Below are 13,583 nucleotides of genomic sequence, written 5' to 3' on the forward strand. Positions count from 1 at the left end.
AAACGTATCCATAACAAAAATTATAAATTTGCAATTAGTCTATAATAATAGGTTTATCTAAACTTGCTTTGGTCCCATCTTTCAGAGTTCTATCTGCTTTCAATTTAAGTATTAACATTTTTCTGATTTTTTTTTCTTTATTTATAGGTGCCTTTGGTTCTTTGTTTATTTTTTTATTTTTATTTTTCTAACTCATCACCTTGGTTTTTTTATCTGCAAAAGAAATTCCAACAACGATATTAATACATTACCATACAAATAAAATAAAATATTTATTAGACATTTTTGTAATTCGATTTTACCATTATTGGGCGCATTTTTAAAAGCTCATGTAAATGGAGTACAATTTCTTCGTTTGTAAAACCCACTTTTTTTTAACAACATCCATGTGAATTGGTCTCCGGACTAATACGTGTTATTAAACAATATCAGACAAAAAAAATCAATTTTTATTACAGAGTGTTATTCCGCACATCATTCCAGAATTGATATTCGTATTCCAAATGTACACTATTATTTCGGATTTCCTAGTTGCCTTATTTCCTTATTAAAAAACTGGTTCTAAACACACTTTAAGATACTTATATGGCTCTATGTATGTGTAAAACGAAAAATAAAATTACAAAAATAGATATTCCAAAGTCTTTTTCGTATTCCGGACATGATTTATAGATTCCGAAATACAGATAATTGTTTGTAATCTCAAATTCTAGTAAACTAAAAGAGTATAACTCACTTGGTTTATGAATTCATGGTCAAAACTCTCTCCGTAATACAAGTAAAACGATCTTCGGAATTTCAAAATCTATAATGGTTATTCCGGATTTTTTAGTGTAAGACTTATATATATATATATATATATATATATATATATATATATATATATATATATATATATATATATATATATATATATATATATATATATATAGCATTGGGCTACACTAATGAGTTTGACTTGTTTTGATTTGGTCCGGAAAAAAATTGGTTATTTTTGTTACTTAGAAACTAAAAAAGTGCTATTTTATTTATTTGTTGTATTAGTCAGTCGAACAAAATAAACAAAAGAATACGAACTTGGAGGGGACGACGTTGTTTTTTAATCATATTAATAGTGATTGACTTTTGAATAAGACGACAAAGATGATGGTTTAGGTATGCATGGTCCAGTTGTTGGATGTTAAAATTTTATGCATATGCAAGAGACAAACAAGTCCACGAGAAACGAACCCGAAGGAAAGAATACAGCCAAGCTACCAGGCAATGGGTACTCACAGATGTCTGTTCCCTTTCATCAATGGCGTTTTTGGTTCTATTCCAAAAGTCAACCCACCTACAATTTCCCAACTCTTCTTCTCGATCTATAGACCAGTACACTTAATTACCTCGTCATGAAGGCATCAAATATCTAATCTTTCTTTCTTCATCACAATCCTCTGAGACTGAAGCTTACACTTAGGTCTCGTTTAAGGAACTACTAACGATATATCAAAAAGTTAATCATTAAATAGTTATGATATCTCGTTTACGTAGTTACGATTTTTAATCCAAAAGAAAGCAGAAAATTACACCACGCTGGTCGAATCAGAACTACTCCTAATTTAGTTATTGAAGATTCAGTAACAATTTTTTGACTTCTAATAGTTAATCATATATATTTTGAGAAATTTTAAGTTATATATTGATTTGACATATTTCCGCTTAGCCTTAGGGTAAAGAGTTAAGACTTAAGAATCAGATTTGTTATCACCTTCGATAATCTTGGGCAATAAATGTGCTGATTTATCTCTCAATGTTGATCGTATGACTGGTTAATTTTGTAGGGTAGCGGAGGGGTAATGACTTAATGTAGTTGATTCACATGCCACATGCTGCTGCAAAATAAACATGATCCAAAACTGACCTTTCATGTTGAATATAATGGAGAAATTTTACCGTCTTCAGAATTGACCCTTTGACATCAACAACAATATAAATAAATAAAAAGTCAACTCATCATTGCTATCCAAGTCGCTTAAAGAACACTTGGTGCCTACTACAAAAAATAACAAAATCCTCTTTTATCTGCTCCACTCTCACTCACCTTCTCTCATTCTATAAACCTCTACCTTACCTTACCCACTTCATCATAAGCAAATATACAACCACCCCTTTTGGTTCTTCGTATTTAAATTGTCAAACCTACAATGAAGGAATCGGAGGCATGCAACTGGTCACAAGGGTTCGAAGATGATCTTCTGAGAGAGCTTCTTTATGACGAATCCCCATATGTTTTGTTGCCTCAAGAAATCGCTGGTGATCCAGATAATTACTCGGTAAACAATTTGATATCAAGCATATACTCTGGGCCCACAATAACGGATATTGGAAAAGCATTAGTGGCTTCAAGTTACACAAATAATACTCCCGAGCTGTCGGCATTAACCAGGTTTTGTTCTTTGATAAATGATAATCCTTCATTTCTTTGTATTATAGAAAACACATCAAATTTTTGTCCCAGTTGTTGTAAATATGTTTTCCTTTTACTTCATATTAATTGCAAAATATAGAGGTGCATATATGTTAATATATGTGTAACTATATGTATAGCTAGTTTGAGGTTTTTAATATAGTAGCTCATGCTTAACAAGTTCCTATGTGTGCAGAATTTCAGATATGGAGAGAGGAGTGTCCAGGGTTGAGAACAAGTATGTACTGAAAGTAAAATGTAGTGGAAATGTAATGGCCGATGATGGTTATAAATGGAGAAAGTATGGTCAGAAGTCTATTAAGAACAGCTCTAACCCCAGGTAATTAAGGATATGGTCAGAATTCTACTAAAACAACATATTATTATTATCAGGCATATAACATCATGCATTAATTAATTACCAATTTTTCTCATTTGCCTTACAAGATTATTCAACTTCAATTTTTATGTTTTATGTCACTAAGCTATCTAAATTTGTCACATCCAAGTCATTCAGTCAAAATTTGACCGGTTTATTTGGTTAAGATGCTAATATGACATTGATGTGACATACAGGTGACTACCATATGACATCTAGTACTATATCTCATCATTCTCATGAAAGTTCACGAAAAAAGGCATTGTTGATTTGTGGCAAGGACCTTCATAACGATGAAAGGAGTTGGTTAAACTTATAATTTCGAAACATAATCATATAATCATTTATTATAATAAAATAATATTTTGTTTATAAACGTAACTAATTCTTTTTTGCTGTAAAAAATACAAAAAATGTTTTTTTTATAAAGGTAACTAATTACTCCGTAGTTGCTTATAAATATTAGAATAGAAATAATGCTGTTTTTAAGATTAAATTTTAACTGGATAAACTATTAAATTGTTTTATTTTAGCTCTTAGGTTGAAAATAATTGGTAGTCTAATGATTGTTTAAGTTAGTAAGAAGGGCAGTACAATTATGGAATCCCTATAATTAATCCTTATTATTCTATTGAGTGCTATTTCATTGCTTTAATCCTTATTACTTTAACGATTTCGAAAAAATTGTAATTAAATGGTATAATTAATATTGTAATATTTAAATGACATTTTGTTCAACCATTATATCTATTGATAAACAAATACGGTTTTATGAATACAGGAGCTATTATAAATGCACCAACCCACGTTGCGGTGCAAAAAAGCAAGTTGAGCGATCGAATGATGACCCTGATACATTAATCATCACTTATGAAGGACTTCACCTTCACTACATGTACCCATTTTTCGTGTTTGGACAATCAGAGAATCCTGACCCACCTACTAAGAAGTTTAGAACGCTCAATTTTGAGCAAGATGCACATCAAAACTATCAACAACCAACCAAAGACATGGATGAAAACACAAGACATTTTTGTCTTGATCACCAACCACCAACCATGATAAAAGATTTTCAAGAAGAATCAATTGATCAAGAAGTAGCAATATGTTCGCAAGGATTGCTTGAGGACATGGTGCCATTAGTCATCCGGAATCCTATGATTTACACAACAAATTCATCGACATCTTGTTCTTCCTCTTCCTCTCATCCTTCTCCACCGGCTTCCCCTTGGTTTTCATGGTCTCCTAAATACTGATGCTACAACATAGTGTGTAATAGATAATATATGACATGTATGCAATAACGGAAATTGTCATTTTAAAAGTGTTAAGTGCCTTTACAATTGGTTGGTTATTTTCCATATAAATATAACGATTTTGATCGTATAAGCTAATAATTTATACATAACATCTGTTTTGTTTTGTTTTGTTTTTGTTTTGTTTGTTTTATTTTATTTTATTTATTTATTATTTTTACTTTTTGTGAAAGTTGGTAACTTGCTTTTATCAAGAGCAAATTACATATTTTCAGCATATGCATTAAAGGTTTTTTTGGATTTAATTTAATTTAGAGTAAATTACACATTTGTTACTCTTGTTTGCCCCATTCAATATATTAATCCAACCAATGTTGTAAAAAGCGGTATAGGCGGCCTAGGTGGCCTTTTACTGTCTATGATTAATATTAGTCGGTCGAGTTAGCAGAGTCGGTCCTGAGAGGCTGTAAGCGTTCCTAGGTGGCCCTAGGTGTTCTAGACGGTAAAAAGGTCAGACAGTCAAAATTAAAAAAAAATCTCAGATTAATTAAAATTTATGATATTGGGTGATTAAATTATGATGATAGATGAGTAAAACTGTTACAAAGATCTCCAATTAGTCTCAAATTACAATATAAGATGATTTAAATATTTAGACAACTAAATATGTCAAGATTTTATGGTTATTTACTTATTTTTTAGGATATGAGTAATATTTAATTTTAAAAAAATAAATTCTATTACAATTAAGGGTCTCCGCCTAGGCGTCGATAAATCACCGTTTGGACTGATTAGTCACTTAACCCTAGTCGACCGTCCAATCACCGTCTACGACTTTTGTGTCACAACTGGGAAATTTTGGAACCAACAAGGTCTAAACCCTAACCAAGCATAAGTGAATTCACAACATAACCTGATGCCCTAGAACATTAAAAGCCATGAAGAGCATGTTTTATATAAGTTATTATATACTTAAACTTTGAAAACCATATCATAAATATCCCCCTTTGAAAGTAAACAAGTTTAATAAAACGAGGCTAGTCAAAATGTGGGAATAGAAATCATGAAGTGTGAACTTTGTCTATTAGTATCTAGATTTAGTACCCCACCCACCCTAGAACACCCAAAACCGAAAACACACCCTAGGATGAACCTAGAACCAAAATCTCAATACATAGAAAGCACCTTGGCTGAAAACTACTTTAATGGTTCATATTTGGCCATAAACACCCCTTAGTGGACCATACTTGGCCGTAAACCCATCCTAGAGTCATTAGGACCGAAATCCCCAAGGGATGGGGTGATTTCGGTCACAATAAAGTGTTCCCAAGAAGGTTTATGGTCTAGAGGAGGAAACAGACAAAAATGGTTGACTCTAGGACTTGATATCTCACCTATTTCCAATGTAGTTCCAGTAAACCACACATTATCCAACAAATATCCATACTATAACCTCCAGATGTCCAAGCACATATCTCATCTTTCCTTTCATCCTTTACTTCGGCAGTAAACAAATACAAACCCCCACCAATTCTCTCATTCCCCAACTTCCCTCATTTTCTCTCTAATTATCCTCTCAAGAACAAGAGCAAGGTTTTGCTAAAGGCTTAACTCTTCAAGTTTCCTTAGATTTTGAGTAAGTATTTTCATAATCCTCTAGTATTTATATATGATTATATGTTAGTCCCACCAGTTTTACACACATAATTGTGTGTTGATATTGTTAGGATAATAATCATTTTTAGAAGTTCATCCACTCCAACCAAGTACCAAGCTCGAAATCTTGTTCTACTTATTCCAAATCATCCACCAAAACAAACCAAGGTAAGTTCATACCCCCATATTTTCAAGATTTTTCATGTTTTAGGGGGGGGGGGGGAATACAAGTAAAACTTTGTTTATCCCACAAATATTTACATGTTTTCATCTTATGTTAAAGATAAAATATTATTTACTTAAGTTATGATTTATACTGGTTTTTAGTATAAATATTTGCGATTTACATATAGCTAAAACAATCATAATCTATGTTATAAAATCATAAGAAAAGTTATGATTTGTAAAACTACATGGCTTTTGGGAACTTTTATTAAAAGATAGCTTTACTAGTAAAATTTGGTACATTATAGTCATTTACTAATCTAGTGGGTTTTAATACCAAAATACTATGTTTTGATTTCATATTTTCATGCTGGAATACACCTTTAGATTTATATAAAAGATCATATAAATAGTTTCAAACCAACAAGATAAACTATAATAGGTATAGTTTGGGGAACATTTACGTTATTTTACTCGTTTGGGTCAAAGGAATGATTATATAAAAAAATGTGATTGTATTATACATTGTAAATACTATAAAAGGATAATACATGTGATAACAAGGAAAAGATAACTACCACACACTTTATGTAAACTAGTTAATACAGGATTGTGAGCCACTCCTTCGTTGTACCAAACATGGTACCCGTTAAAATATTGAATTATAACCAGAGTCTCCTGGAGGGAGAGCATGAGTTTGTGTATAGATCTATACGGGATTGACAATCCCGCACCTAAGCTGCTTGCAACAGCTAGGCCGGCAGGCATGAGGTGACAAATGTCATAACTTTCCGACGCCTGAAGAACGTCGTACAGGCCATTAGTCATATTAGTATGGTTATAATGAACTCTCACAATAAGCATTAACTAATTATTTACGTAATGGTATATTTTCAAACAGTCTTAAAGGGGTATTAACTCTGTGATTACTTAGCATATACATCAGGGTTATATAATGTTAATGTACGGTAGACAGTGGAATGTGTGATTTCCGCCTCATTTCCTGTTCCTTGTTTGGTTGTGGGCTTAGGGTAGATTCACCCATTCGACTGTCTGTTCGGTCTCGATTTTTATATAACTCGTATGTACTAAGTGATCATAGAAGGGTATTAACTTCACATCTAGTTTACAGTGCAAACACGTCTTCATCTAGTTTTACTTATGAATAAAACTACGTATCATTAAATTAAGTATGGCAATTATACTTGTACTTTTCGGTCTTGGAATGTTTATGACTACAATTCGGTTTTATGGAAAATAAAAGATTTTCCAGGAAAATATAGGATTTTCCAGGATAAACATCATTATTTTACAAGCAAGCAGTTTACAATTCAACTTTCTAGAAACAAATACGATTACTTACTCTTCGGTTACGACCATTATTGTTGATTCTGTGATTTCTTAGTTTATACATCAGGGTTATATATAAATAATATCCGATAGGTAGTGGAATGTGTGATTTCCGCCTTACTTCCTGTTCCTTGTTTGGTTGTGGGCTTAGGGCAGAATCACACAATCAACTGTCCGTTCGATGTTTGTTTACATATAACTAGAATACACTAAGGAACCATAGTAGGAACCAATATGGGTCACATTGCTTATAAAATTCAAAGCGTCATATTTTATTCTTTAAGCATAAGAAACATATATATTTTGGTCTTAAGGCCTAAGACTACATTCAATTTTACTAAGAAAATATAGGATTTTCTGAAGGAACACACAAACATTTTCAAGGAACAAGAACTTATTTTCTAAAACAAAATGCTTATGAACTCACCAACTTAAATGTTGATAGACTTTCTAAATCACTTGTATTCTCAGGAAACTAGTAGACAGGTACACGCATAGGTTCGAGATGACGGAGCATAGTAACTTTAAATCTTTGTTTGGTATTTACTTTTGGAGTCAATCATATGTGAAACGAATACAATGTAAAATCTATATTATTAATATAATGGTTGTTGTTGCTTTGATTACTATTATACAATTATTGTGATACTGTACATGACGTCCTCCGCCCCCGAACGTTTCCGTCATTCCGGTTTGGGGGTGTGATAGATTGGTATCATAGCATTGTTTATAGTGAACTAGTATATCAAACTATACAAGATATACAACTATAAATACAATGGGACTAAAACACTCTGACTAAAATTATAATTTAAAAATATAAGTATTTTATAAAAGTATACATACTAGAACAATGTCATTATAAGAACAAAACAGAAGTATTCAGATGTTGGACACTACAGTCAAACCTGGACAGTTATGTAATCATATCTGGGATAAATATAGCTTGATCAACTATATTTATTTGATATACGACCAACATGTGTTTGGGAATGGTAGTGGTGTTGCAAAAAGTCTAAAACTTACCAACTCCACATGTAAAGGAACATTAGAATCAAACATATAATTAAAATACTATAGGAGTATTTTAGGTGCTATAAATAACTTATGTGAAAACTAGAAGACCCTTACTAGTAAGTCTATAATTGCGGAGAGTATACTCCCAGGGTTATATATAATTAAGATTTTATAGACTTAGAATTTGTGATCTTCGCTCTACTTCTTGTTCCTTGTTTGGTTGTGGTCTTAGAGTAGGATCACTTATTCGAAGGCCTACTTAATCTTGGTTATATATAATCTGTATACACTACGTGATTATAGGAGGACCCAGTAAGGATCAACATAAAAATTTTAATAGAGATACTTTTATTAATCTCATAGATTATTTAAGCATTCCTATTCTCGCAAGAACAACATAGGTAGATTTAGCCACTCCACTACAACAGTTAGCAGAAGAGTCGAGGAAGAAGCAGGAGGGGGTTCGTGAGGAGGATTTCGAGAAGGAATCAGACGAAGAGTAAGGAGCTGGAGAAATCATTAAGGAACCTTACCCTAACAAGAGCCGACATAAGAGGCTCGCTCGAACATCTGGAGTCGGGCTCTTCATTATGAAGTAATGGAGATCAGTGACAAAACTCGAAACATGAGGGAGCAAAGATTTAACATAGCTACGAGGAACAAGAACACCCTACGGATGCTCGGAGACAACGAAACTTTACAACTGAAAATAGGACAATCATAACAAGGGTAGAGATGCAGAGGAAACCACTCACGAGGCGTACGTGGTGGCAGAGCACTATATGCGTCACACTAATAACTAAGAAACTAATGTAACCTAGTGAGTCAGTGATTACATTACTCACACAATGTGTTAGATTTATAACGTCTTTCGTCACAACTAATAACTGCAAGTTAAGTCACAAAATTTCAGTGAGGGTGGTCAGTATTAAAAATTCATAAGGTTATTTTCACATAGACTTCTGTTATCATTTGTTTACAAAACACTTTCGGAGCATGATACACACAAAACTACAATGACCTAGTTCATATGACATTCGATTTATAACCACTACCAATACCATACCAACCTTTCATCTTTAAAACTCTATGACAGAAAGATTACGCCTTGTAGATATATCAGGCGCAACAACAACACTACAACAAATCCACCGCCACCACCTCCTCAATATGACCCTGCTATGTTCTAGGCTGTGGTGAATGCCGCCGTAGTATCCGTCATGACTCAGATCAACGCAAGTAGTGCCAGTGGGGCGGGAAGTGGTGCCAACCTGTCTAATCATGGAGACAGCCATGAACACCCAAGGGAGTGTTCCTACAAAGACTTCACCAACTGTAAACCCAAATCCTTTAATGGAAGCGGAGGAGTCATTGCTCTAATGCATTGGTTCGAGAAAACGAAGTTGATTTTTGAAATATGTGCGTGCCCAGAAGGGAGCAAAGTGAAGTTTGTTGCCTGCACATTCTCTGACAGGGCCCTTACATGGTGGAATGGCCATGTCAAGTCACTGACCCTTGCAGTAGCTAAATCAATGGGCTGAGAGAACTTAAAAGTCATGATGATGGAAGAGTACTACCCGATGAGCGAAGTACAAAAACTAGAACAAGAGCTCTGGAGTCTGACGATGAAAAACTCTGACATTGTTGCTTACACAGCCAGATTCAGTGACCTAGCTATTTTGTTTCCCGGGATGGTCACCCCGGAAAGTAATAAAATGGAGAGGTACATCTGGGGACTATCTCCTCAGATCCAAGGAAACGTGATAGCTGCTAACCCACTTACTTTTGATAGTGCCAAGCGTCTGGCACAAACACTCATGGATCATGGAGTTCGTAAAGGCTTCATGACAGCCATCCCCGAGCAACCCAAGGAAGGCAACAACAAAAAGATGTTTTGGAACAAGAAGGGTAAATCATCACAAGAACCCTTATAGAAACAGCAGATTGTTGTTGTTTACTCTGCCACTACCCTTGCCGCTCCAACACCAGTAAGACAATATGCTAGAGTTCGCCCAAAATGCAATAAGTGCAACTTTCATCACTATGGAGCCTGCCGAGAATTACACTGCAGAAATTGCAACAGGAAAAGGCACACAGCCCGTTTCTGTAGGGCACCGGCACAACCCCTCAACCAAGTCCCCGACATTGGAGTAAGCCTGACTTGTTATGAGTGTGGCGAAACTGGACACTTCAAGAGGGATTGTCCAATAACAAGTTACTCTGGTGGGGATGGAAGAGTGCTGATGATCACCGTAGGAGAGACCCTCCCGGAACCACATGTGAGCAGCGGTACGTTTTCCCAATAAAAATATTTAAAGCTTAAATTTTTAATAAATAATTATAAATTACTCTCTCGTCCGAACAAAACACATCATTCATATAAAAACTAAGGATCCTTGCAGGTGAGCTATGATGGCTTAGTGTATACATTAGGGTCATATATAATTAAGATTATAAAGGCTTAGAGTGAGTGATTTCGCCTTATTTCTGTTCCTTGTCTGGTTGTGGATTTAGGGCAGAGTCACTCAGTCGACTGTCTTCTCAACCTTAATTATACAGGACTTTTATACACCAAGCGATTATAGAGGGACCTAGTAAGGGTTATATTATGAAATTTCATCATTGTAAATTATTGGAGCACTCGTACTGCTAGTGTTTTCTAAATACGGTACAAAATGTGCGTAGTAGTAATAAAAAGGATAAAACTGAAAGCACTAGAAAGTACACATAGAATGCACTATCGCTTTAACAAACACTTTTTCCTAATCGACTTAACACCTATTACTATAAGAAGTTCCGACGTCCTAGGTGTAAGACCTTGGAGGGTTTCCATGGCATCCTTATATGTTGTATGCATGGCTTATGTGGTTTATGTAGCTTTTATAGCTGATATGGTATATGTGATTATGTGGACTGTGTGGGGTATGCTCTGGGGAACTCACTAAGAATTAGCTTACAGTTTGTGGATTCTTTTCAGGTACATCTGAGCCTAAGGGCAAGGGCAAGGCTTGATGGCGCAACATGCACTCTTCGGCATTTGTTTTGGTGGGACACTCTGATAGTTGAAATAAAATGTTGATGTTATCGATTTTGAAAACGATTGTCATTGAGATTTCATATTTTATGAGAATGTTTTGGTTAATTAAAAATGAAAATTTTATTTGAAAATTTTGGTCGTTACAAGTTTGTATCAGAGCCTTGGTTTGAGAGATTCAGATACACTCTTGGGTGTGTCAAGACTCAAACTAAGGAAATGGTAAAATTGTTTTCTAAAATCAAAAGTTAAAAAATTCTTAAAATGGAAAAAGAGGAGAGTGCAATGTGTGTGATCGGCCGCGCTCAAGTAAGTGGTTCCCCAAATATGTTAGCCATATGATACTGATATATGGATTATGATAGTCTGATGGATTTTGCTATGTGTATGCTTTTAAAATTGTATACGGTTAGGAGCTTATAGCCTTAGAACGATTGATTTGGCCTTATTTCCTGTTCCTTGTCTGGTTGTGGTCCTAGGGTAGAATCTATTATTCGAAAGTCTATTTGATCCTTTTTTGTGTATAATTTGCATGCATAAAGGCAACCTGTTATGATTGAGTTCTAGTTTGTTATGGACAGATGAAATCTTAGGATAGCCTAGGATTTGAGTTGCGGTAGCCTGTGAGATATGTTTTGTTCTTGGACGAATTAGGGTTACCAGGTAGAGCTTTGGGGAAAGTACAGGTAGGTGTGGAAGGTAGTATTAGGCCCGTGCTACTGAAAGCACAGGACCTGTACCCGAACTAATGTTATAAATGGAAGCTCTAAGGAGAACCGGTGTGGGAAGATCCCATGTTTGGACATATTGATCATTTTGTCTTGTGGTATTTCAGAATGGTGGTGACATGAGCTCATTGCAGCCGAGGTTACGAGGGGCATCCTTGGCGCTACCCCTGTGATTTTTGGGACGGTCAAGGAAGGGATGATAGAGATTATGGAAGAGAGGCTCAGGTCATTCAGAGCCGAGATTGCTGCGGGCTAGGTCGGGGACCGGTCTCCCTCGTTTTGGGAGTTCAAGGCGTGCGGGGCGCCAGAGATATTCGGGGTCAAGGACCCCATAGTTAGCCGACGCTGCGTGGTGGACATGGAGAACACCCAGTGCATGAGTTCTTGCCCTGATGTGGTAAAGGTTGGTTTTGCCTTGTGTATGCTGAGGGATCGAACCCAGGATTTGTGGGGAGAGATGACTAGCCAGGTGGGGGCAACCGGTGTAGCTGAGATGACATGGGCAGAGTTTGTCAGACGATTTGACTTGGAGTTTGCACGACCTATTGAGGTGCAACGGTTAGCGAGGGAGTTTCAGGAGCTCCAGCAGACCACCGGGACTGTCGCAGAGATCACCTCCAAGTTTCGGGAATGAGCACTATTGATCCTGCAGTATGTTGCGGATGAGGATATGAGGAGGACGAGGTATCATTCCATACTGAGGGATGGTATATGTGAGTTCGTGAGCTTTACAAGGTGCAAAACCCTGAACGGGATGGTGGAGAAGGCCCGTAAGCGGGAGATGGAGCTGGAGTTCCGCACCAAGAGGAAGCCTGAGCAGGCACAGACAACAATAGGTCAGGCTAAAAAGCCTAAGACCTTGGATTCATCCAGTAGGGGCCAGCAGGGCCGTGGCCGGTGTGCCAAGTGTGGGAGACATCATGGTGGAGCTTACTAGGGGATGGGCCCGGTATGTTATACGTGTGGTCAGCCGGGCCACGTGAGCAAGGATTTCCCCAACAAGGCTGCATTACATGATAGTTTGTCAAGTCTCTGTGACTTTTGGTACCATGACATTACAAAGGTTGTATTACATGATAGTTTAGCAGTGACAAGAATTTAGAATTCTTACACTTACAATAAAGATTTGGAATTGTGAAATAAGCATCACTGAAATGTTTTTTTTTCAATTGATCTATTTCACAAAGTCAGGACCATAGACAAACATAGTGTGCATGCTTGTAGCATGGCCTAGCTATTGTTTTAATTCAAGTATTAAGTTGATAAATCGAAACATTATAAAATGAATAATGAGTAATCAGTATGGCACTCAAAAGTTTTGGGGCCATATATGATTAGTATTATTCTTGTGTTTCACTTTGCATGTTTTGACTTCCCGAATAACTAGGTTATTCAAACCATCTACAGTCGATCATACTTTGAAAGTAGGTATTGAGGCAAGACTGTCATGAATGGGTCTGTAGAGGTGTTTTAGTCATAACACAAGTTGGCTACAGTGTTCATGAATACTCCTAGAATAAGATTCGAGTATTGGATTTAACCCACGCTC

The 13,583-nt window shown here is 35.8% G+C and overlaps 1 protein-coding gene across 1 annotated transcript; it reads left to right on the forward strand.

The window, feature by feature from the left end:
• Positions 1-2,072: 2,072 nt before the first annotated feature.
• WRKY49 (WRKY DNA-binding protein 49) lies at positions 2,073-4,180 on the forward strand. The gene is made up of 3 exons (XM_079072647.1): positions 2,073-2,428; positions 2,646-2,789; positions 3,610-4,180. Exons 1-3 carry the CDS (start codon positions 2,187-2,189, stop codon positions 4,082-4,084), a joined length of 861 nt encoding a protein of 286 aa, XP_078928773.1. The 5' UTR covers positions 2,073-2,186; the 3' UTR covers positions 4,085-4,180.
• The last annotated feature ends 9,403 nt before the right edge of the window (positions 4,181-13,583 follow it).

The sequence above is a fragment of the Lactuca virosa genome, chromosome 9 (assembly GCF_052849685.1).
Source record: "Lactuca virosa cultivar CGN04683 chromosome 9, Lactuca_virosa_CGN04683_v6, whole genome shotgun sequence".
Taxonomy (NCBI): Eukaryota; Viridiplantae; Streptophyta; class Magnoliopsida; order Asterales; family Asteraceae; genus Lactuca; species Lactuca virosa.

Bases quoted from the DNA above. Each gene is read 5' to 3' on its own strand.
- WRKY49 (XM_079072647.1), top strand. From the start codon at position 2,187: ATGAAGGAATCGGAGGCATGCAACTGGTCACAAGGGTTCGAAGATGAT. The intron at 2,429-2,645 runs GTTTTGTTCTTT...CTATGTGTGCAG, and splicing joins GAGCTGTCGGCATTAACCAG to AATTTCAGATATGGAGAGAG. The intron at 2,790-3,609 runs GTAATTAAGGAT...TTATGAATACAG, and splicing joins AAGAACAGCTCTAACCCCAG to GAGCTATTATAAATGCACCA.